General features: G+C 47.8%; 1 protein-coding gene across 1 annotated transcript in view; it reads right to left on the bottom strand.

The window, feature by feature from the left end:
- Positions 1-25,301, bottom strand: part of PAPPA (pappalysin 1) — a 221,626-nt gene that overhangs the window by 21,026 nt on the left and 175,299 nt on the right. Inside the window, exons 17-20 of the mRNA XM_044992846.1 lie at positions 24,149-24,320; positions 17,981-18,128; positions 13,353-13,459; positions 5,225-5,296 (exon numbers count right to left, since the gene is read on the bottom strand). Of these exons, the coding sequence (XP_044848781.1) occupies positions 5,225-5,296; positions 13,353-13,459; positions 17,981-18,128; positions 24,149-24,320 (499 nt within the window). The remainder of the gene's footprint in view (positions 1-5,224; positions 5,297-13,352; positions 13,460-17,980; positions 18,129-24,148; positions 24,321-25,301) is intronic.

The raw sequence follows: 25,301 nt of genomic DNA, 5'->3' as shown, positions 1-25,301 counted from the left end.
TATACTTGGACTGTGGCTGACAGATGGGACTGCAGCTGCAGACATAAGTGGCATGGAATTCTTTGTCAGCAGATACGGTCTCAAATTCATAGAGTCTATCAGGGCCCCAACGAATCTGATTCTTTAAGTTGGAACAACTGTTGACTTCCTGCTGGTTAGGATGAGACCCAGACAATTGAGTAGGTGTAGTGTGAACAGAGGGCGTCCGCTCTGGACTCACCCCTTAGTAACCAATTGTCCAGATATGGGAAGAAACAAATTCCCCTCTTCCTGAGGTACGCTGTCACCATGACCATTTATTTGGTAAAGACTTTTGGGGTGGAAGACAGGCTACAGGGCAGCACGGTGTACTGGTAGTGCTGGTCTGCCATGACAAACCGGAGAACGCTCCTGTGTCTCAGGAGAATTGCTACATGAAAAGAAACATCCTGAATGTCCAGGAAAACGAACCAGCCATTGTGATTTAAGGCATGGAGGATAGTTGCCAGGGTGTTCATATGGATTCTCATGTATCTGATGTATTTATTGAGGTCACGGAGGTCAAGGATAGGTCTCATCCCTCCCTTGGACTTGGGAACCAGGAAATAGATGGAGTACAATCCCCGTCCCCAGTGCTGCAGTGGGACCTCCTCTACAACCCCCAAGGCCAGTAGAGACTGAAACTGCTCGAGGAGCAGTGTCTCCTGAGAGGGATGCTTGAAGAGAGACAGGGTAGTGGGTGGGGCAGAGGGAGGGAGAGGAACTGTATGGCATAACCCAATCTGATGGTGTTTAGGCCTCTGTTGTCTATTGTAATCAAGTCCCAAACACTGTACAAATGGGCCAGCTGTCCCCAAACAAGGGTGACAGGGAAGGAGAGGTTACCACTGGATTGCTGCCTTGGCCACATGAGTCAAAACAGGCACTTGCTAGACACCAGGCTGTGCGGGGTGGCTGGCTAACGCCAGAACCAGAGGACCTCCTCCTCTGGATCTGTGGCGCTTTCTGGAGTAGTCCCATTGTCGTACAGGAAGGGAGGACTGTCCAAAAAATGCTGCGAGTGGTATTGTTTATGTTGTGTCTCCTCACAGCAGGGGTATGTACTCTCAAAGCACACAAAGTTGCTTGGGAGTCTTTAAAAGAGTGCAAGCTTTTGTCGGTCTTTTCTGAAATCAAAACCCAGACATCAAACAGTAAGTCCTCAATGGTCTGCTGTATGTTGGGTACAATGCCTGAGCTCTGTAGCTGTGAGGCCCTCCTCATGGTTTCAGCTCATGCCATAATCCTGGCTGAGGCACCTGCCTCATCCAGAGCTGCCTGCAATGGCATTTTGGCCACCAAATGGCCCTGTGAAATGAACACCTTGAACTCTTCCCTGGAGGCTTTTGGCAACTTGTTCGTGAATTTAGACATGGCCACGCAATTAACAAAGTCATATTTGGAGAGCAACACCTACTGGCTCATGGTGCGCATCTGCAAGGTAGAGGATGTATAAATTTTTCTCTCCATCAAGTCCATCCTCTTTGGGCATAGATTTATACCTTCTCTGCCGAGCCCTGTTGTTTGCGGCAGTAACCACAATGGAGTGAGGGTCTGAGTGGGAATAGAAACCCTCTAACCATTGTGTGGCAATCAAGTACGGTTTCTCTGAATGCTTCACCATAGAGGGGAATGAAGCTGGGGTATTACACAGGGCCTTTGCAGGCTCCAGGGGAGCCTCTTTTATTGGCTGGGCTACTCTCCCTGGAGCTGACGGCTGGAAAATATCCAGCAGCTTATCCATATTCTCCAGGAGGAATTCCGCCTGGATACCCAAAGTAGTGGCCATATACCTCAGGAAGTCCTGATATGCCTTAAAGTCCTCAGGTGCCAAGGGAGAGGAAGATTCCAGTATGGTAGAATCATCCAGGGAGGACAAGGAGGAGGTTTGCTGCATCAGAGACAGATCCTGTTCTTGTACCACAACATCCAGACAGAAGAGCCCCATAGGATGGGGGAGAATGACCCTGACCTGGATCTTGAAGAATCCCAGAGTTTCTATGGTGACAATGGGGAAGACAGCCCCGATGGGGGCACACAACTGGTCAGTTTAGTTTGAAGTCCAATAAGGAGGCAGCATCAGTGCCGAAGAGGAGTGGGGCATCGGCACCAGTGGCACCAAATGAGAGACATTCCCACCCTGTACCGGGGAGGTGTTGGCACTGAGGCTGGTACTGAACTTGATGATGGGATTTGCTTTCAAGACAGTGATGGTGCTGAAGGATGTTCCAGCACTGAGGAGGTCTTTGGTGCCAGGCCTGGCCTCGACTTCATAGTCTGCAGCCCAGGTGGTGCAAGCTATGGTGCCGATGTCCCCATCGGCTCTGTGACATGGCCAGAAGGCGCCAAGGGCACAACAGAGGATGAGCCAGTAGACACCATAGCAATGGAGACTTCCTGAATCATGAAGAGTCCGGGATTGAGAGACAAAGTAGGTCTGATGCTCCTTGTATGCTACTGGCGTGGTGCCTATTTTGTTAGTACTGGACTCAGTGGACACCCATGACCACAACCAGAGTTGACAGGATGGGCCTTAGCTGCCCTCGGTGCTGGGCCAGGGAGCGGCTGGACAGACCTGCTCCATCCCACATGCCAGTGCTGGTCAGCACTCCTCTTAGAAGAGGAGGAGGAGGAGTCTCCCTAAGCCCTGGAATGGTCCTGGTTCATTTTATGGGACCTTTTCCTCACTGACCAAAGGAGGATGAAGAACCCTTTTCCTCTTGGGGCAAACACCAGAGCCTGAATGCAGAGCAGCATCACCTGCCAGGTCCGAAGGCGACTGCCGATGAGATGAGGGCCTCATGGCCCGCTCCAGGAGATACTGCTCCAACAGCAAATCTCACGCCATCAGGGTCCTCTTTGTGAATAACTTGCAGATGGAGCCTCTGTCTTTAATGTGTCCCTCCCCGAGACACAGCAAGTACCTCACGTGGGACTCGCTGCTAGGGATGCCCCCCTACACAATGAACAACTGGTGAGGCCATCAAACAACTCAGCCAACTACTCTAGCTAAAATTAAACTAACACTTAATTAAACCTAAACTTAACTAAACTAAACTAACTAACACTTAACTAAACTAACACTTAACTAAACTCCTACTATTATATACAAGCAACAGTTCTCAGAAACTGAGATGAAATTGTGAGGTGTAGACAACACATAGATCTTCGACTCTTGGCCATGGGCGGTGAGAAGGAACTCAGGGGGTTAGGGCAGCACCATCCTTATATGGCTAGGGTAGGGGCTATGGTTGCAGGGTGTGAACGCTTCCACTATGGGTAAAGTTCTCTGGCTCTGGTGCACAGGGTGCGCACACCCACGCAGAATACATGGCTGCGTCTACTCAAAGAAGAACCTGTCTTTTACCATGTGAAAGTTATACCACACAGCATCCACACAGGAGGAGGCCTGTGGTCTAGTATTTAGTGTGGAAGTCAGGAGATCTGAGTTTCGTTCCAAGCTCTGCTACCTTGGGCAAGTCACTTCCCTTCAGTGTACCCACCTATAAAACTGGAGTAATGTTTACTGAAGGCACAGGGGTGCTGAGAGTATTATGAGTGCTTGGGATTCTCAGTTAGGTGCTAGTGGAAGGCTCAGAGGAGCAAAGACATTCTTAAGGATAATGCACTGGCATAGAACTCAGGAAGCTTGGTTCAAATCCTGGCTCTTCTATAGCCTCTTTGTGTGACATTGGGGGAGTCACATGGCCCAGACCCTCAATGGTATTTATAACCCCAACTTCCACTGAAATCATTGGGCCTAAAAACCTTTGAGGATCTGAGCCTTAATCCCTCTGTGTTTTAGTTTCTCCCTCGGTAAATGGGGATAACGTTTCCCTGCCTCACAAAGGGGCTGTGAAGATACGCTTGTGGAGTGCTCAGACAACACAGTGGTGGGAGTCAAGTCAGCACCAACACACACACAGAGGTGCCCAGTGCTGCTTTTACACAAAATATGTCAAGACTTCTACAACTGTTCAAGGAAGCAGCCAATAGACATTTCATACTTCCTGACAATCATTAATTGCTAATGGCACATGCGACTAAAAACCCAGAACCAAGCCTTAAACTGCCTTGATTTGCTCAAAAATGGGCCAAGAGTCAATGAGGAGGTTTGTTAACCTTTCAGTATATCGGGGCAGACGGCTGAGTGTGTGATGAAACCAGGAGAGTTCAATATGTTTTTTAGGTTTCATTGGAACCGCTTTCCATGGCTCTAGACCTGACAGGATGCTTATTCAGATACAATGGGTAGGAGATGCTATTAATGCCTTGATTTGAACTGTTTGCTAGGTGGGGAAGGGCCTTAATGCATAAGTCCTTCATAGGCAGGATGAGTTCAGTGCCCAGAAAACCTGTCTGGCAGGGTTCATCAACACAGTTTCCTTTAGGAGGCAAAACTTTGACTTGGAGGGGCCACTTGGTGGGTTTTGACTATCAGCGGCCATTTTTCCTGTTGTATTCAGTGCCAGGGTGAGGTTGACGTGTGTCCAGTTTTTGAACTCAGAAAATAATTCAGGCTGGGAATTCCAATGAAGCCTAAAGGTGTTAGCCCCCCAATTCCTATTGTACTTCAATGACAGTTGGGTGCCTAACTCCGTAAGCCACTTTGAAACATGCCAATCTCAGTATTTTAAAAGTCCCCATCTCCAGTCCTCCTTCCTCCCGCCATTTCCCAATCACTCCTGCTCCAGTTCCACATCTGGGTTGTTCTTGCTCCCTTTCTCTTTCCTAATGTTTATCTCTTCTCCAAGGTTCAGGGGAGAGGGGGTGCCCTGGACTTTCAGAGAGTTCAATTTCTAGTCAGACAGAGCAACCTTAAACCCCTTCAAAATCAAGGCAAACAATTGGAGGCTTTTGTGACTGTCCAGTGATGACTCGCCAAATCCTGAGAATGCCCAAGTGTAGGGAATCAGGCCTGTTTAGTAGCCAAAAATTGTCCACCTTAGTTAGACACTGTAAGGCTCGTCTAATCATCAGCTGTCATTGAGCACTGCTCTGCACTAGAAAAATGACCTTTTCTTGCCAATAGGTGTCAGAACTGGTGCAGATGAAGACCATTTAACTGCAAATAAAGACAAGGCCAAACTGGATTTGGCCATTCCTCAGAAACAGAGATTTAAAACTGATTCATCTGCACCCATTGTTACCACCCACCCTAGGAAACCAAACTGGATGGGCTTAGTTAATTAACTCTAATGCTCACGTCGCAGGCTTTGATGCAGTGAATCAGCGCTGGGTGTGGATACCACTTGAGTCCTGCTGTGCAGACAACGCTCTGGAGAAGGAGAAAAAAAGAAATGGGCTAAGACAAAGAAATCACTGTGCACAAAGCGAATGTGCTTGCATACATGCCCCCCACCCCACCAAACTCTCCCAAGTAGTTCCGTTCCTAACACCTCTTGTATTTTCAGGATCTGACAGTCCTCCCAGTATTTACAAGACGTGTTGGACTTGACACTTGGAACAATAGAATCTTTGGGATTAAAATAATATTTAAGGTTCTCCTGAAATGTCATGTTCAATATTTCACTCATGGTGGGGGGTTTGTGGCAGGGAAAGGGAAAGGTAGCATCCAGGTTCTAGCTCTGTGAAGTGTGAGGGAGACATTTCGGAATGGCTTTAGGGGGCTTCTTTGCCGCCACCTAGGGTGACCAGACAGCAAATGTGAAAAATCGGGACAGGAGGTGGGGGATAATAGGAGCCTATATAAGAAAAAGACCCCAAAATCAGGACTGTCCCTATAAAATCGGGACATCTGGTCACCCTATTGCCACCAGGCACCACTTTTTATGGCTGCCTATCCTCCCCACGCTGTATGAGGAGATTGCTGGGGCGAGTGCTGGGGGTGGAAAAAAGCGCTTATGGAAAAAAGTCTTTTAGAATTGAATAGAAAATGGAAACCTTTCTATAAGCCTTTTGCACCCTCACAAGACCACTCAAAATAACCCGTAAAAAAGACTACATCCGCTATATCCGCTATTACATTTAGAGGCATTTCAATAGAACCCTATTGATTCCAGCTTCATCAAACATTACATGACTTTTCCATAAGGCAAAGCTGGGAAGGACGAGTCATGATCAAAACACAGATATTTAAAAAAAAAGTCTTCAAACCCGATAGGTCTGCAGAAGGGAGTGGAAGAGCTCATGCGAGCAGGTCTATTTCTGATGACACTCTCACTTCGAGTCCCCAGTTGTCACAGAGGCATTGCCTTTATTAGGAAAAAAGGTACATTCTTACCTCATGTTAACTAACACATGGTAACTAACATGGGGTACAATCCCAGTGAAGACATGAGGCCTTCCCCATAGCCTTTACCTTGATCTGCTAATTTGTGTAAAACTACAATCTGCCTTGTCTTCACTTGGGTTTTACCTCACTTGGATTAGTTACCACGTCTCAGATACCCCATGAGGTAAGAACACGCTTTTTTTCCCTAGTGGAGGCACAGGCGGCATGGTAATGGTACCCACAAACATGGAAGCTAAAGGAAAAAGAAGATTAAGTCAAACTCTTTCAAATATCAAGAAATGGTTGAGGGTTTGGATAGACTTTGGGTGGAGAGGAGAGGAGAGAAAGTCCAGAGGAACCAAAGAGGATTATTATTTTATCTAAACCAGATCTTCCCTACCTAAGAAAGACCCTACCAGAAGCGAGCTTAGTAAGGAGTACTGCGTAGACTGCACGACTACTATCTCTATGCTGCCTTCCTGAACGTCCACCCGTCACAACACTCATTTCAGAAGGTCCGTTTCCTTTACAGAGGAGGGAACAATCACATTAAGATAACAGCGGTGACACAACGGCTGGTTTTGTGAGGCGTGCCAAGGGGCATTTGCCAAAGAGTCGGAATTGTGGTAGAGGCTTAGGAAAGAAAGGAATTAACATTTAGAAGAGACTGTGGAATGAGCCATCCCTTCCCCTATTTATCTGAGGCCTAATTTAATCCGTCTGCAGGGGAACCTCAGCATGTTTGTACAGTTTCTGTCATTTGAGGCTTACCTGATGTGCGCTAGGAAAAAGGACTTTTATACTATCAGCACAGGGCTGTTTATCTTTCCGACACCCTCAGATTTTCCACTATTAGTCAGGCCTGGCCTGCCCCACCTGTCTCACAACAGGGCCCGTCTATGTGAGAGGGGAAGAGGCTGGGGAAGCTGACGGGGGAGGAGGGAGAAACCAATGTTGTTTATCCCATCAGCGAGGGAGACCGCAAGGTGCAGGGGCCCCACAGCATCCAGTTTGCTCCCAATGAGCTCTTGACAGACATCTGGAAATTTCAAGGCTGCCACAAACGGTAAGACATTTTTTTTCCCCTTTTATTTACTGTGCTTCAGGGCAAAAAAGAGAAAACCTTTTTAGGTTTCAAAACATATAAGACGGGGGATTGGGAGAGGCAAGGACTGGCTCCGGGAGCTTTTGAACCCAGGGCTAAACTGAAGGAGAACTGAAGAAAAATACAGGCCTTTCCCTTCTCCATGCCCAGACCCATCCAAATAATGTGAGAAAAATAACTGCGTTTCCAAAGAACTTCCTCTGCTCCCTGGGGCACCAACATTACAACAAAAAAACAAAAAAACATTTGCTGCCAATATACGTGACTGAGTATGTGAATTGGGAGCTGGAGAACGGGACTGGCCTGACAGTCCTGGAAAGGGAAGGACTGTGTTTATCCACAGAAGAGGTCAAGCACTCGCAGCAGCAGGGCAAGCACTCAATCACCATATCTTGTTGATACGCACGAGCCCTGACCAGGAGAGTCCTCTCCACGGCCCCTTCAGTCCTCTGTCTCTCTGTTGAGACTGATGGTTACTACAGCCTGAGAACTGCCCTAACAGCACCAAACCTATCCCACATGACGGCAGTGAGCGGTCACCTAATGGATCCAACCGCCTGGGCTGGATTCACACCAACTGCTTAGAGGTGATCGACTCCATATCTCATTACACACAGTCCGAGCAAGAAGTCAACTGAAAGGAAGAATTAAAACACTGGCAGTGATGGGACAGTCGATGGTTTCCAGAAAACACCTCTGGGAAAATGGAGATGGGCTGAAGTGGATGTCCAGTGTGGACAAACTCCACCTCTAGGCTCCACCACAGCAAAGGCTGTTGTTCATCTACAGTTGCTCAAACTTTGCAAAACTGAGGTTCATATGAACAATTTGCCAGGAGCATCTAATTGCATAAAAACAGAGATACTACTTAAAATCCCAAATCAATGCGCATTGCCTAACACTTGTTTACTGTGCTTTAGTGAGGGAACAACAACTCTAGTAAAGACTTAACATAGGCCACCACTCAAGTGGACAGACAAGACTGGGGTGCTTCAGGGAGGTGGCATTTAAATAAAGGGGGAGGAAACTTGTTCTTAGTAAATTTGGAGAAGCCTCTTCTTCAGAAAGGCTGTTGCCAAGTAAGGCTGGTTCTCTGTAGAGGATCTATTGGTTATTTTCGCTGAGCTCACCAGTAGAGCCAGGAGAAAAATGGATTTGTCAGTTCACTGGCAATTCTGAAAAACTTAAAAAAAATCATTTTGGTTCAATCTGAATTTTTTGGGGGAAAATTTTGATGAAATGACAAGTCAGAAAAAAATCATTTCAGATTGAACAAAACATTTCATTCAACCAGACTGACATGTTTCAACTATTAAAAAACATTTTACATTAAAAAAATAGGATTAAAGGAAATTTATGAACAAAAAGTAATTCTGAATGGAAAAGTCAAAACCTTTCGATTTGGGGGGGATTTTTTCCCGTTGTTTTTTGACCAAAACAATTCAGCGAAAATGACATGAATTTGTGAAATGTGTATGTGTCTCCGAATCTGAAAAAATGAGTGTGAAAAATTTCTCCCAGCTCTACTTACCTGCATGAAACCACATCAGCTGTTCAGCTTTGTCTTCTCCCTGTAGCTATATACACAAGGTGATATCCACCCCCTAGCCAATTGGCTAGCAAAATGCCTATGCCTCATGTAAGCCCCAGCTGTTAAATGGTGGCTAGGTTTTGTGCTGGCCCTTAGCCTAGGGGGCAGTTTCACCCAGAGGGAGGGAATGCAGCTACCGGCCACATTGCCATATTGTAGAGCCCTGTAGGATGCCTTTGGGCTGATTAGCCCCATATTAAATTAATTAGGACCTGACCAGGGGCTTTTGAGCTGTGACTGGAGGGGGACATGGAGGGTCCATATTACAGTGAGAGGCTTGGGGGAAGGGGTGGGGTTTATATCATAGCAGCTGCTCTGCCAAGCTTTCTGCTGGCCGGTTTGGGGAGGTGGGACCCTAAACCCACCCACACCACATTTTTCCCTTCTCCACGTTAGAGAGGGAATGGCCAAGAGAGCAGGGTCTGCGGCGAGGCAAGCAGGGGATTGCACCCAGATCTTGAAGAGGGGGTGTTGTGTGTGTGTGAAGGGTCATTTTCACCTCCCACAACCCTCCTCAGACATGCACAGTCCTAACTCACTCAGAAAGCAGCCGGTGCAGTAGCACATACAAAGTCGCTACTTGCCCAAAGCACAGTCCCCCTGCGATCTGCGTTGGTTCCAGGTCGTTTCCAGATGCTATTTAAGGTGGTGGGTTTAATAACGGGGAGCTTTATGTGGGCTCAGTCCTGGTGACTTCAGAGACCAGCTCTCTCCCAGTGCGATACCTTGGCAGATGAGATCATTGGAGCTGCTCCCACTAACACCCGACGCTGCTAATATGCAGGAGGCGGGGAGCAGAACCCTCTCAGAGAAAGGCCCTCAGCTATGGACTTGGCTTTTCTTGCTGGTTTGCCAAAGCCTGAATTCCCAATGCAAGGCTAGCTTGTTCCCCTCAAGGCTTTTCCTCGCAGGTGAGGCAGGGGCGGGAGGCATGGCTTGATGGGAGAGTTCTGTCTGTTTGGAAATCTGGGTGGTTTTGATTTGCGGCCAATAGTGGTGGCTCTAATGAATACACGGGCACTCGCAGCAGTGCATGGGCCGACTGAAGTAAATAAACACAGATACCGAGCAGAGGAGGAATGGGAGATCCACCTCGGGAGCCTGGCTTGCAGGGGTGGGGACAAGACCAAGGCAAATATACGAGGCTGCCTGGCAAGGCATGAATCTGAGGGCTGCTGAGCTGCAAAAGCAGATAAAAGAGGGGGTCATCAGGGAGGCATATGTCACTGGAATGGCTTGGGGCTCATGTCAGTGCCTGGGAATGAGCTTAGGTTACAGTCATTATCATAATACAAAGGTACATAGGTTATGACTGCGTTGGGCAATTCCATTCTCCCTATGGCCCATGAAGGAAGGGGACGTACCGGGGGATTCATAGATTCAGCTTTCAAGGCCAGATGAGTCACCATGACCATCGAGCCCAACCCCCTGCATGCACAAACCACAGAACTGTCCCAGAAGCTGGAGAAAAGCACATCTTTCAGAAAAATATTAAATCTTGTTTTAGGGTGTGTCTGCACTGCACACAAAGGCTGGCTCTCTGGGATCCGGGCTTGTGGACTAGGGGTTTCCAAGGCCATGCTTGAGCGTCCACGCAGCACTGTAAACCTTGGCTTACAATTGCTAGGACTGGATCTCACAGTTGTCCTGCCATGTCCATGCCGCACTGTGCAGACCTTCAGATTCCGGTCTGCAGCCTGCTCTGCGTCCACACTGAAAAATGACAGAGCTGGACCCAAGTCACAGCAGGGTTTGGGCTCTGACCCACCCCCACAGCAAGGTCCTAGGACCCGGATCTTGAGTGCTTGCTGACCTTAGTTAGACTGATTTGTCGGTAGATGAAAAAGGTGCTTTGGGTCAAACCTAAGTCAGAGCCTGGGCTTAGTTTGAGGGCCTGTCTGCACTGCAAAGACCCCGAGGGATGGTCTGTCCATTACCTCCCTGGGTAAACCATTCCAGTGTTTCACAGCAGTTGGGGTTTGGAGAGGGAAGTGAATGTGTCATTTTCTTTTCTTTTCTTTTTTTTCCTCTTCAAATTTTGGAACTGATCAGAAATGATCAAACTCTGAGCACAGACCGGCCCCAGGGCCGAACACGAACACTGCTCGCTTGCAAAAGTTACCCCTTCCTTAGCTGCAGGCCTTCCAGAATTACGCAGAGACTGACACTGAGTGATGAGATGGAAAGATGTTTTCTAAGACCAATCCCCTGCTCTAGGGAGATGCTCCGTCCTCTCCGTTTCCAAAGAGGTCTGTTTGTTGAAGTGGATTAATTTTCACTTGGTACTCACAATATCCTACCCACCTTTTAACATAGTTTTAGAAACTCAACCCTTTAATCTGCTATTTACAAACCAATCCTTTTTAGTGTGTGTGTGGGTCAAACTCCTAACCAGTCACAATCTAAAGATCTTTGTTGTAGAGGCAAAATTAACCCAGATTTTCCACTGTGCTCCTGGAAACCATCAATCCTCCCCGCCCAAATCTCACTCCCCTATTCTCCCCCTTTACTACCATTTTCCCCCTGCTGCCTAATGAGCCCTCCAGAGACCCTGAAGCATCCACACTGCATTGTAAACCTGGGCTTACAATTGCCCATTACAGCTCCCTCCGAGTCCCGGCATCAATAAATGAGGGCAGTGCAGCAGAGATTGGGAGGGAAGCTGTGGTTTTATTTCACCATGAATTACAAAACCTCTTTGAACTCCAGAGCTCAGGATAGAGCCAGTGAGAAATAGCCTCGAATACAGAGATAAGGTTTTTACAGCTATGTATTTCACACCAGCAACTTGGCAAAGCCTAGGCTGGGGCAGTAATGGAATCAGAAAGTATGGAGTGAATGAGGAGATCAGAGGGAGAGCCTGTGATTGTGATAGCCTCAAGTCACCTCCCAGGAGCGGTTCTATCGTTCTGTCTGCCTGTCTGTGTGCAGCACACAAGCACAGCATGGCCAGGATTTTCAGAAGGGCTCAGCACCCACACTCAGGGCCAAATTTTCAAAGATGTTACAGGTAGGCACCTAAAAAGACGGATTGTCAAATATGCTCAGTATGCTGGTTGTCTGGTGGGTGCTTAGCCCTTGTGAAAATCTGGCCCTGGATATGTAAAATGCAGGGCCGGATTTCCCACAGAGCTCAGGACCAGACTTTCAAGTACTCAGCACCTGCTACTGGGGAGACATTTAAAAAAAATGGTTTCCAATTTTGGCATGAAAAAGGGGCCAGATTTTCAAAAATGCTCTGCACCCACCCTGCACCCCAGGTGCTAAGTGCTTTTGAAAAACTGGCACACAGAGTGAATTTCTGTGTTTATATGCCTGCGCTAACCTGTATAAGCGAGAGTGTGTATGTAAGTGCCTATTTACATGGGTTTCTATGCAGGAGCTTATATTTATGTATGTATGCATAGCATGAGTGTGGTTTTGGATGAATGTGTGTACTTGTTTGTCTAACCTACACACGTGCATGTGTGTGTGTGTTTCCAATGGTGGTGGAATGTGTGTGTAAAGGTGCACTATTTGGGTAGGTGTGTTTATGGGTGACTGTAAATATGTATTTGTGTACATCTGTGTTTCTTTGTGTGTGTGCATCTGCAGGTACATGCTTGTAAGGGTGCCAACCAGTGTCCACCTGTGTGTGTTTTCATGGGTACATATAAGTGCGTGTGCATGATATGAGTGTTTGGCCTGTGCGTGGATCTGAGTGTGTGCCTTTGCAGAGTGCAGAAGGAGAGAGCGGTGACCTCTGAAATGGATGCTGTGCTGAGGAGACAGATATCTGTCACATGGGGACGTAGGAGAATCAGTTGCCTCAGCCAGTTTGGGAAATTATATACGCCCCGTATCAGGTTCTTCTGCTGCCTGAACACAGACAGGTCTCCACCACCCAATGTACACAGAAAACCGAAGAGTAGTAAGAATTTAAAACCTGCCCTGTGCAGTTTTTCTTGTTCCCCTTTGCTTTCTCCTACAGTAGGTACATAAGTGCAATGTCTGCACTCCCCACGGTGCTGGTGCAAGGGTGAAGGTCCCACTAGAGCAGAACTGTTAGGAGCTGCGTGGATCAGAGGGCAAGGACGTGGTCCCTTTAACTCAAGATGGATATGCCTAGAGGATGTTGCACTGGGAAACTGCAGAGTTAAATGGGCCCTGCTACAGCAAAGTAAAGGGGCCACGGGGTAAACAAGAATCAGGTTTGGAGCCCCTACTGATGACAACCTTCTCCAAAGAGGGAAGATGTCTCGCCGCACAGACGGGTATGAAATATTACCACTCCTCGGACAGCGCTATCCCCTACATCCTTATATTCTGCTTTGTGGGTCAAGTTGATTGTTCACCGACTCTGGAGGAACATGAAAGTCGGCGGGCCTGGGGAGGGGTATTGAGTAACATCCACCACCACTGACCTTCACTCGTTGAGGGTTCATCCAGTGCTGGATGTCTTGTATGGTCTCATTCACACGCAGCAGGATGGGCTCGTTGTGATCCGGACACGAGGTGGTGCATTCGGCTCCTTCATGGCACATGCAGAGGGGAATGAAGGAAGAAAGCAAACACCGTGTCACTCTCCTCCCCTCATTTCAATGATCTGAGTACCCTCCATCTCCCTACTCTGCAGAACGATTACTACAGACAACCATAATGGAGCTCTTCACCGCCACGCCCCTCGCAACCTCTTGGGATTTACATTGTGAGAGGATTCTGACCACACCCCACAGCTTGTGACCCTAGGACCAGAGCGGGAGGGAGATATGCATAAGGGCTTGCTTCTTAAGGTGACCAATAGATTACAATACCAAAATATCACTGTGGCTACTAATCCATGGATTGAATGGGGGATTTATTCACTTCCTGAAGCAATCACTGAGAGGCAGAGACATTGAAGGCAGTTCCATTTCAAGAGCTCTTTCTGCAGCCGTGAAACGACTGAGCAAAGGCCAACAAACTCCTCTCACTTCTGACATGGACAACGAGCCAATGGCCTGATTTCCCCAAATTAGAAGAGCCTGAAATAATGGAGAGCACGTCTAATGATGTTGCAGCTGGCTATCACCTAAGCCCCATGCTAAACAAGAAGTAAGAGGAGAGGTAATGATCAATTTGTGCACGTGTAAACTGGTATTTTCTCTGATTAACTGCCATGCCCTGCGGGAATCCTACCCTTGTTAAAACACACTGCGGTGCTCTGCAGTAACGTGGTGACACAACCATAGGCCCTAGCGTGCTGGACTATTACCATTTCCCCCCCAGCAAATGGCTGCTGAGAGGGGCAGCTGCTGCAACCCTGTCATTAGGGATCCTGCACTCCAATCTGCGTGAGGGGGAGTTCATCTGTGGAGTGGTTTGGATGGCTGTGCCTTTGGCTCAAAAGTCACCACAGCCAGGGGGAGCAGATGAGGTGTTTGAGGAGAAAAGGAAAAGTGTTAGGGTCACACTGTCCCTGGCTGGGTACGGTTTTTCCCCCAGCTACCTCTGTCTTTTTTTTTTCTTGTTCTCACGTGGAGGAGCCAGTTGGAACAAAGCAGGAGCCAGTTAGTTTAATTAGGGAGGCTTTGTTTCTGTTTTACGTCTCTCGTCTGAGCAGTAGTGACTCCACAGATTTGACTGGATATCTGCCAGGTTTGGCTAGGCCCCTGAGTGGAAGGAAAAGATCCTCTTTTGGGGGACATCCAGATGACTTCCAAAATACATGACCTGCTCCTGAGAAGTGCTGATGTGAGACACTCACAAAGTGTGTGTCAATTTCTCCAGCTAGTGGCCGCTCCACTAGACCAGGGGGTCTCAGCCTTTTCCTTTTTGAGGCCTGCTCTCCCCAGCAATTGTTTTTCTGCATATAAAAGCCAGGGCTGGCGTGAGAGGGTAGCAAGCAGGGCACTTGCCTGGCGCCCCACACCACAGAGGGCACCACAAAGCTAAGTTGCTCTGGCTTTGGTTTCAGCCCCAGGCTGCAGTCTGGTGCAACAGGACTTTGGGTTTCAGCCCTGGGTCCTTGGGAGTCTAATGCTGGCCATGCTTGGCAGATCCCCTGAAACCTGCTCGCAGCCCCCCAGGGGGCCCAGGGCCACTGGTTGAGAACCGCTGCACTAGAGGATAACAGACTTCAGAGGCTACCCTAAGAGTTACCCCTTTAGCTGAAAAGGTCAAGGTCCAAGGTCCTGGACACAGGCCAGGAGAGGAAAGGGATAGCTCAGTGGTTTGAGCACTGGCCTGCTAAACCCAAGGTTGTGAGCTCAATCCTTAAGGGGGGACACTTAGGGATCTGGGGCAAAATCAGTACTTGGTCCTGCTAGTGAAGGCAGGGGGCTGGACTCAATGACCTTTCAGGGTCCGTTCTAGGAGATACGACATCTCCATTAATTTTTTTTTTAAATCTATGCTGCAGGCCAGTACTCTGAGCTCCCTTGAGTCCTACTGAGGGTGTGGGGCACACCAGGATTGGGCCCCAGGGATCAGTCTTCTGGACACTGCTAATGCAAGCTCAGCTAACAAGCATCCACTGGGAGGGAGGTGAAAAGGGCCAGGAGCACACAAAGAAGGGGTGAAATGCCGCCTTGCCTCCAGCACAGAGCGATGTTCCCTGGGAACGGGGGAATCAGCCTTTCTTCTCTGAAAAAGTGGCAACCCCTGGTAGGTAAGCAAAGGTCACCTCATCTCAAGGGTAAAATGCATTGTCAAATTAAGAGTCGCTGCTGCCTGCTCACAGCTCACTCCACTGTGCTATTTACACTCAAGGAAAGGAGCAGGTCTCAATTGTTTTGATATATGATCCGTAATTGGCACCATTAAAGAGAAGTGATCTCATCCAGGTTGTGTTCCTCTCCCCGGGGACGGGACTGAAGCAGGCTCCTGGTACCTTACAATGGTTACAATATAATGAGAGATCTGCACAACAGGGAACACTTTCTCCAAGTTCAAAGGGACAGCAGTGGGGGGAGGAGGTTTAGGGAAAGGGGCTGGTGAGGGGGAGGAAGGGGCCCGGGGTTTCTCTCCAAGCTGCACCTAATACAGCTCACGTTCGAATGCTCCAGTATGGCGCTCGGATGGTGACCTTGGGAAAGGCACGTGCAAGCCGGTGTGCAGAATGGTAAATATAGCACGTCCCCCAGCAATCTGAATCTGACCTACAACAGAGCTCAGCACAGGCAGCAGTTCAAAGCCTAGCAGCCCACGCTGAGTACTTAGGCAGAAATAAGATAGACCTTTCTGAGGGTTCCCAAAGAAGTATTGGTATGTGGGTTTGTCATTCTTACGGGATGCTCAGGCGGGGGTTATAATCTTCATGGGAGGAGGGCTGAATTTCTCACTGACCTGGCCCACTACTGGAATGCCTCCTCCTCCCTGCTGGCTTCCTATCCTTCTGCATCAATGCTCTGCTCTGCCCAGGCCTGCATCTCTGTCCCTCGTTCCCCACGGCCCCTTTTGTGTGCCCCATGCTACATCCAATCTCTCTCTGGCCCCATCTACACTAACTATTTTCTTCAGATCTCCAACTGTGGCCACATCACTGGTGTGACCCCATGGTGGTAGAAATGGAGGCAGGAGGTGGGGCACCAGTGTAAACAGAGAACGAATGGCTTTGCCACTGGGTCATGTAGACCTGCTCTGAGCAGGGTTCAGTGACACAGCCAGGCTGTGGTAGCCCTGGTACCCCTGTCGCTACGGGCAGAGCTGCATTAGCGCTAGTGCAATGGTGGGAGATTGCCCCAAAGCACTGGAGAAGAGACGGCCTTTGTCTCCTTCTCCCACTCTTGACCTTGTGGTGTTTTCACACGGCCCCTAGGACTGAGGCAGTCTCCTTTAGTATTATTATTTGTATTCTAGTAGCAACTAGGAACCCCAACTGAGATCAAAGCCCCATTGAGTGAAGCACAGACAGAGAGTGGGTGGGGAAACAGAGGCACAGCAAGGGTAAGTGACTTGGCCAAGGTCACACAGCAAGTCAGTGGCAGAGCTGGGGATGGAACCCAGTCCAGTAACCTATGCACTAGATCTCTTCCAGAAAAGTGCACAAATTATTCCTCACTTATTTTGGTGAACCTGTCACCATTACCCACACTCCTATTCTTTCCCCCCTATACCTTCTGGTTAATTCTTTAAATAAAACACATAGAAGAGTATAAATCAATAAAAAAGCTTGGTGCTAACATGGTAGGTTGGTATCGCACACACGCATGTGCACAAACACAGCAATCACATGATTTTTTTTGCTGAAACCCTCCATCTTTCCCATCCCTCCCCACTCCCTGCCATTGTCTGCTGTCAGGGCTCACAACATGGCTATGTTCTGTCTAAGGCAGATGATAAACTCCCTGGAGTAAGGATCTTGTCTTCCTCCATATCTGTAAAGTGATATAGGTTTCTGTGAGTCATAATAACTGATCATATGAGAGTGCGTGCGCTGGTAAGTGTTTTTGTGTGCCTTCAGACGCATGCGCCTGTGGATTTGTGTGTTTGACAAAGAATGTGGTTGGATGGGTGAATTCATATTTGCAGAGGAGTATTTATGCATGGGGGAGTGCACTTGTGTCTTTGTGAATGTGCATGGGTGGGAGAGCATGTTTGTGTGTGTGCGTACGTACGTGTGTGTATTTCTGTGTTGGTGGGGGTGAGAATATCTGTGAGTTTTGTATGTGTGTGTGAACACGGGTAGCTGAGTGGGAATACTTGCCTGTTTGTGTGTGTGTGTGGGGCGGGGGGATTCACCTAAGACCAAGAGGAAATGCGTGTGCATTTCTTCACTTATTTTAAAAAGATCATATTGGATTTGTTGCTCTTGTAGTTTGATCCCGGGAACTGCTCATTAAACTCAGCAGGACAAGGAACGTGGTGGAAGTGGAAATGCTGTGAGGGACTAGGAAGGCAGCATATGTTACCTGGTGTGTGGCATCTGAAAGCTCGATGTTCTCTGCAAATCCTCTAATTCGCTGCTTCCCACTCGGGCAAATTGGTCCCCAAAACACGATGACCCAAGGGCTCTTGTCTCCTTCCTTTCCCCCCTCCCCACCAGCTGCGGCCATGGCTTGAGCTCATATACCTATTCCATAGCCGTGCGCACAATGCAGCTTGAGGTTGCTGTTGAGCTGAGTGGGAAGAGAGCACTGGCCCTGCATCTCCTTGCAGAGGTGAAAGGAGCCGCTCCAGGTGCCATCCTTCCGGCAGTGAATCACATTGTTACCACGGCCCTGGGAATGGGAAAAGCAAAATATAGTCAGAAAAGTGACAGAACAAGAATCAGAATCGAATCAAGGGCTGATGTTCTCTGGGAGCTGGGAAGGCCTAGGGATTGGGCTTTTAGCTTAGCGAGAAAGGGAATCGGCCTTCCTCAAAAGGACAAAGAAAAGACAGACGGTATCCTGCCCTGACAGACAGATGCACATTAACATTGTCTATGTAATGTTATGGCCTGTAACGGATGCTCTCAAAATGGACCCAAGCTAACTAGAATAAGGGAACTATCACCCAATGTTCCCTCTTTCTTGATTATAAGGTGTCTGTGCGGAGGGCAGCGAACATTTTTCTCCTTTCCCTTTTCTAGCTAGTTACATCATCCTCCTATGGAAGAGAACAAAGAGTCCCCTAAGCCCATGTGAAGCAGAAACAAAGGCAGGACACTTCTCTGTGAGGTTTAGCTGGGGTGATCTTTAGAGCTTGCCTGCTGTGACTGACAGCAAAGGAAGAGACTGCGATAGAGAAGCACAGAGAGAGAGGGAGAGAAAGAAATCATCGTGTGTGTGTGTGGAAGCGTGTGAGGGTGGGGGAGGGTGCGGGATATGACATTTGTCTTACAAAAAGAGACCCTGTGGAATATTGGAGAATGAATGAAAGTCCGCGGGGAAATATCAGGCCCTTTTAAAACACCAAAGACGTGCACAAGGCTTCTTTCATCAGATCTATGCTTGTGGCACCCAGGGAGTTCTGCACGAACTGTTCTGCATGATCTGCAAGCCCAGTTGTTACTGGGGAGACACGGGACATTCTGCACCAGGATATCTTGTGGGGCTGAGTTGTCTAGCTCCCAGCGGGTGTTCTGCATTGGATATGTTATGGGAACTGGGCATCTCGCTCCCAATCCCTGGCATGCAAGGGGGGTTTAATGTAATCCATGTATTTGTCACTCAGTGGGGTGTACTGGACATTCTCTGTGAGCTATCTTGGGGAGGGGGGGTCTATGTGCCTGATGTGAAGTATTTTCAGACAGAGCCGTCAGCAGGCGAGGGGGGTATTCTCTGGGACCCGCATGCCTCACTCTGCAGGTGCCTGAGGCGTCCCGTGCAGGTTGCATAACAGGATCTGCACACTAAGTCCCCAGCACAACCCTCGGTGTTTTGCTTGTGCTGCTCGTCACCTTTGTTTTGCTCTTGGTTCCAGGAGGAAATTTGTTTTTCTCTTTGACATTCTTATCCTTCCCCGCTGAGCTTGTTGACGAACACGATGTTCAGGGGGTGATGCAACTGGTCTTCTCTGCAGGCTACTGGGTTGAATCTTTAGCCCGCTTGTTTGTGTGCTGGAGGATGATAATATCATTTGAATTTTGACTGCCTGGCAGAGACCAGTACCTGTGACTCTCACTTGCCCAAGGGTAACCATGCAAACAGCATGAAAGTCCAGACTAGTTGAAGAATGTTAGGGGAGGGACCGGAACCCCAATTCCCTGCTTTGTTTTGCTGCTTACTGGGTCAGACAGCACAGAGCACCTACGTACTGGGAACGTTTTCTCCTGCAGCAAGAAGTTCTTGTCATATGGTGGGAAGAGAAGGTATTTGAGTGGAAGAAACTCTATTTCCCCAGACTCCTTTGTGAATGAACAATCCGAATTAGATGTGGAGAAGATCTACTGGACCATGTTGTCCATCCCCCCTAAGATTTGTACCTATAGCACATTATGGCATTTCCTACAGCTGCAGCCCAGCCTCTAAGCACTATACAAAATGTCCCTTAAAATCCTTGCTTCTTTCTTTCCTGTGACATTGCAACTGCAATCTATAAACGGTCTGGATCTGGTGCTGTGACAGTGAACTAAAGGTTTCATTCAAGGTACAAGGTTCTGTTTGCCTTCTCTGGGCATTGCGGTATTGTCAGAGGTAGCAAGAGAAGCATCTGGTACTGACCACTGTCAAAGACAGGGTAGTAGGTTCAATCTAGTCCAGCAACTCCTACCTCATGTTTGTGGTGGTAACTTTTCTCAGGTTTGCAGAGACAGCTTAGATCTGATTTTCATTTGGTGTGTGCACAGTAGCTAGAGAAGGAAGAGATTTGTTGTATTTGTGTGAGTATTTATGTGTACCTGCTTAAACAGTCACTGCACACCTGTGGTCAGTCCATTACAGACTGAGATATCATGAGTGTAGAAGGCTTTGGGCTAGATTCTCAAGTGAGTTACACCCCTTTGCTCAACTCGGGTAGAAAATTCCAGCAGAGAACTCTCCTGGTGGAGAACTCTGCTGAATGTTACTTCACCTCTGCATCTCCCAACCCATAGCTGGCATAGGGGCCATGTTAGGGCAGAAGAGCTGTGCTGTGCTGTGCTGATCCTCCACTGGCCTATGGTCCATTAAGGACCCTACATCAGTGGTGCAATTTAGCGTTGACCAACAGCAGCTCTAAGGGTACATCTATGCAGGGATCAAAAACCCGCGACTGGCTCGGATCAGCTGACTTGAGCTCGCTGGGCTCAGGCTCCGGCACTGAAAAATTGCTGTGTAGATGTTCAGGCTCGGGATGGACCCTGCGAGGGTGAACGGTCCTGAACGTCTATACGGTGAGATTTAGCCCCGCAGCCCAAGCCCTGTGAGCCTGAGTCAGCTGACCCAGGCCAGCCACAGCAATGCTGCGGGTCTTTTATCCCTGTTCAGACATACCCTAAGTGTCACGAGGGCAGGGGTGTCAGAACGGCGTCACCAGCTCCCTGACAGCCTCCCCCGTACTCCTGCAAGAAGCTGATTTCTGGAGCAGGAGAAAATCTGGCAGAGGATGAAACTCCGGGTACCACATGCTTATCAGTGATAACTGAGCATGGTTTGTTATTGTGACACGTGTGTTGCTCTTCCGTCGTCATTTGCAAAATACACACGTGGTAGCAGTGTTCAATAGCAACTTTTAAAGGTGACCTGGATTTATGCTCCCAGAGCTGGCTATGCTTGGGTTACTGTTGCATTACATTTGTAAAGTACTCCAAGATTCCAGTACTCTGGAATGCTGGGATATAGAGGAAAGCCGATGACCAAAAGATTTTGACTGCAGAAACTAACTGCCTGAGTGGAATACTGACAGTTTAAGGACTACGGAAAATAAAAATGAAGCGATAAGAAAAAAAAGCTTGGGATAGAAGCTCTATTATGGAAGATTCAGTAAAGACAACTGTGATGGTCTGGAAACAAGTCAGGAATGGACCCAGAAAGGATACCATACATAACGATACATACCGGAGTGCTAGGAACTAGAAACAGAGAAAGACTGAGGAGGCATTGGATAGACACAGTGAAGAACGACATAGAACGAAAAAGGTTTCAAGATGAAGAAAGCCGTGAAGCTAGTGCAAGACAGAAAGTGGTGGGCAGACTTCATTCAGCCCCATGGTCGCTTGCAGAGCCGTCTGACGGGAATCAAAGAAGATGACGCCAAGTTCCCAGGACATCTGCTGCTATAGTAATATCCTGTCCATCATTCCCTAGCCTGCATAATCTCTTGTGAAAATCCCTGCTGTTTTTCTTGCTTGGATGAAGCATGCATTATCACCTTGTATATCTGAGAAAATCTTAGTGGGTTTTATTCCTTAGATAATTAACACGTCTCGGGCAGGTCAGATGAGGTCAGGGGTCCTGTCTCTTTCTCTTTCTTTTTGTTTTGTAATCTGTTTTCTGTTATATCTGGAAATATATTTCCCTGGAGGACCTTTTCCCAAGCTGCTTCTTGCGCATTCGTTTGAGATGTTTCCTGAACTGACCACCAGAATCTTACTTTAAAGTGCATAAGCGCATCCCAATGAGTTGCAAAGTGTCCCTCATGTCACCATTGCAGCCTCATTAACTCAGCTAACTCTCACTCCATTGCCCGTTACACCTCACTGGCCTTCTAAAAATGCACAAACCTTGTAGCACCATTTATTCCTCAATATTATGCACAGCCCTTGTTATACTGCATAGATAGGCCACATAAGTCCATACTTGTCCCATGACATCATCACTTTGCCCCTGTTCTGCCCCATAGGTCTCTTAACTCTGCACAAGCCTCCTAACACCACACGGACCTTGTAACCTCCTGCATCCTTCATTACATTGCACCGTTGTAACACACTACCCAACCCTCCTCTCATAGCACAGACCTCAGAGCGCCACACAAGCCTTGTAACGCCAGCCAGGCCTCCGCACCATTCTGGTTAATCTCACACCAAAGCACAGTGTCCCAGGATTCAGTCCCTCTCTACTCCTCACCATGACAGCAAGTCAACTCTGAGAGAGCAGGGGATGACAAGAAACACACGCTTACTTTCTTCCAGAACTGTCACAGTTTTAAGTACAGAAAACCTGACTGCTCCCTCTTCCAAGGCTGTGTCTTTTTATCATTAGGAGCAAACATCAGCAGTGTCCTTTGGGCTATTGGCCTGATGGCAGACGCAGTCCATTTTCAATAGACCCTCAGAAATTTCAATTATATTAAAAAGTATTTTGGCAGGGTATTCTCTGCTCTCCGAACTATGTGCAATCGCAGTAACTTCCAGGTCCTCCACCTTCTCTTACCAAATGTATCAAGCAGCAGCACTTTTAGGAGAATTTAGTCATCTCACAAATTGAAATTATGCTCTGGTTCAGAAAACCAAACAGCTCAAACTAGCTGTTGAACTTAATAAAGACTAGAGCCTCCTCTGCTGCAAACCAGCATAGTTCCAATGAAGCCAATGGAGCTACACTGATTTACATCAGCTGAGGATCTGGCCCTAATTGTTTAATGACATCTTATAGCCAGCAGGGCCAGCTCCAGGCATCAGCTTATCAAGCAGGTGCTTGGGGCGGCAACTCCGGAGCGGGGCAGCACTTTCAGGTATTCGGCGGCAATTCGGCGGAGGGTCCCTCACTCCTGCTCGGCGCGAAGGACCTCCCGCTGAATTGCCGCAGATCGCGATCGCGGCTTCTTCTTTTTTTTTTTTTTGGCTGCTTGGGGCGGCAAAACCCCTGGAGCCGGCCCTGATAGCCAGAGAAACACTATAGCTCAGGGAAGCTTAAGTATTGCTTAAAGTGTTGAGATCCATATAAGAGTAAACTACTATACGATATAAATGCCTGGACTGCCCAAGGAAAAGAAAACCCAAGAACCAAACTTATGACGTTAAAAACAGACAAAGCCACCCAAACAAAAGCCATGTAACAACCAAGACAAGTGCTAAACTTCACTGCTCGGTCGCTTTCTTTTTCTGTGTCCCATCTCCCTCCTGTATTAGTATGTTAGAGAATGTCTCTCTAGATTACAAAACCTCTGAGGCATAGACCCTGCCCTCTTACCTGTCTGTAAAGCCCCCAGCATACACCATTAGCCCTCCATGCATAAATGAGGAATATAATTATCATCCTAATAAAATATTTCCCAACTAATAACACTACGGTTTCTCCTTCACCCCTACTCTCACATTTTCTTCTTGGGCACTTTGCTCTCCATTCGTACAGAGACATTATAGGAGCATAGTTAGTTTTTCCATTGTGACCACAAGAAGCTTTTAATGAGCATGATATTACTAAGGACACTGTGCAGCTCGCCTGTCAGAACCCGGAGGTATTGCTTGAGACAGGGCATTACAGGTAACAGCATATCACGCTCTGCAGCCCAGTGCCTTCTCCAACATCCACGGAAGCCTGCTCCTGAACTGCTCACATGACCACACAGCACTATCACTACCTGCAGCAACCTTCTCACCCATCTTATGGAAACTCAGTGCAAGCAATCACTGAGACCTCAGACCAGAAACACAGTGGCCATTCTCTGCAGGGCTGAAGGGACTTGCCTGATCCAATGAAGATGGATTTATATGGCCACATCCTAAAAGGCCCAAAGCATCCTCAAATCCCACTGATGCCCATGGGAACTAAGCCCGTCCCAGGAGGTGTGCAACCTCTCATAGATTTGGTTCCTGAGGAAGCTGGGCGGCACATACAAGATTTACCAGAAACTAGTTCCTGTTGGCTTAAGTTATTCGGACCCAAAAGGAACTAACTGATTGATTGTCGTCTTCCTCACACTTGATCCTGCATTCGCTGTTGAACTGGAAGCCGTTGGTGCACTGGTACAGCCCATGGAACTTCGAGGGTGGAGGGTCACAGGTGACGGGCACGCACGCCCCAGCTAGCCAGGTGCCATCTTGCATGCACTGGATCTTAAAGGCCCTCCTTCCATGTAGAAACAAACCAGAGTATTTAGTGAGTGGCTGAGTCAGCTACCACTCTGAAGAACCTGAGCTCTGTTTAGCAAGCTGCAGGAAATGGCCGTGTTTGTGCTTTTCACACTAGGGATCAAGTTGTGAATTTGCATCGTGTGGTCTTAGAGCAAAAATAATGAGATGCAAAACCAACATTCACTCTGCTGGTCTAATCCCCTCTTCTGCCTTTCACACATCTCCCAGAATACTGCTTCCCCAGTTTGTGGGCTGTGGGTCGTCTGAAATGGGTTGAACAGGGTCAGAAATATGACAGTAGTAAGCCTTCCCCACAGAGTTTCAAAGGGGACTCCCCAGGCTGTATATTAAAGATATATTTCTAAAGTAGGTCCTTAGCATAAACTTTTGGGGAATGCAGGCTGGAATTGTCAAAGGATCCTGATTGAGTTAAGCTCCCATCTCCCAATGAAGGGTGGGTGCCTAATTCCCTTTGGTTCCTTTGAAAATCCCAGGTGTTCTATCCCCTGTCCTTGGAAGAGCACTAATAGGGAGAACTCCCATTACTCTGTGTCAAGAAAAAGATCTTCTTTCTCATGCCTATGGGATCTCATCTGCAGCCTACCCTATCCTCATTCTGTACTCATAGGATCTCTAGTGGTAGAGCTGGTCCAATTATTCATTGCAGATAAATTATCCACTGAATTTAACTGTCTTTTCTGTTGGTAAACACACTTTGATATCTACTGATTTAGCCATTATTTTAACTGTTGACAAATAGTTTATGTGAATTAATTTCAGCATATGGATTGCGAGTTAATTATTTTCTTGGACTATTCAGTATTTATTATTCATTATCAGTGGTGTGTTACTAGTCACCTAAGTCATACAGAATTGTTTCTGCTATCTCATCGGATGACAGAAGCTTTTTAAACAGGTGAAGAATGAATCATGAACACTGAATAATTAATGCTCTTTCTGGCGCATACATATTTTT

This window comes from Mauremys mutica, chromosome 18 (genome assembly GCF_020497125.1).
Source record: "Mauremys mutica isolate MM-2020 ecotype Southern chromosome 18, ASM2049712v1, whole genome shotgun sequence".
Lineage (NCBI taxonomy): Eukaryota > Metazoa > Chordata > Testudines > Geoemydidae > Mauremys > Mauremys mutica.
Note: the sequence above shows the minus strand (reverse complement) of the source record. Positions and strands in the feature narration are given on the sequence as shown.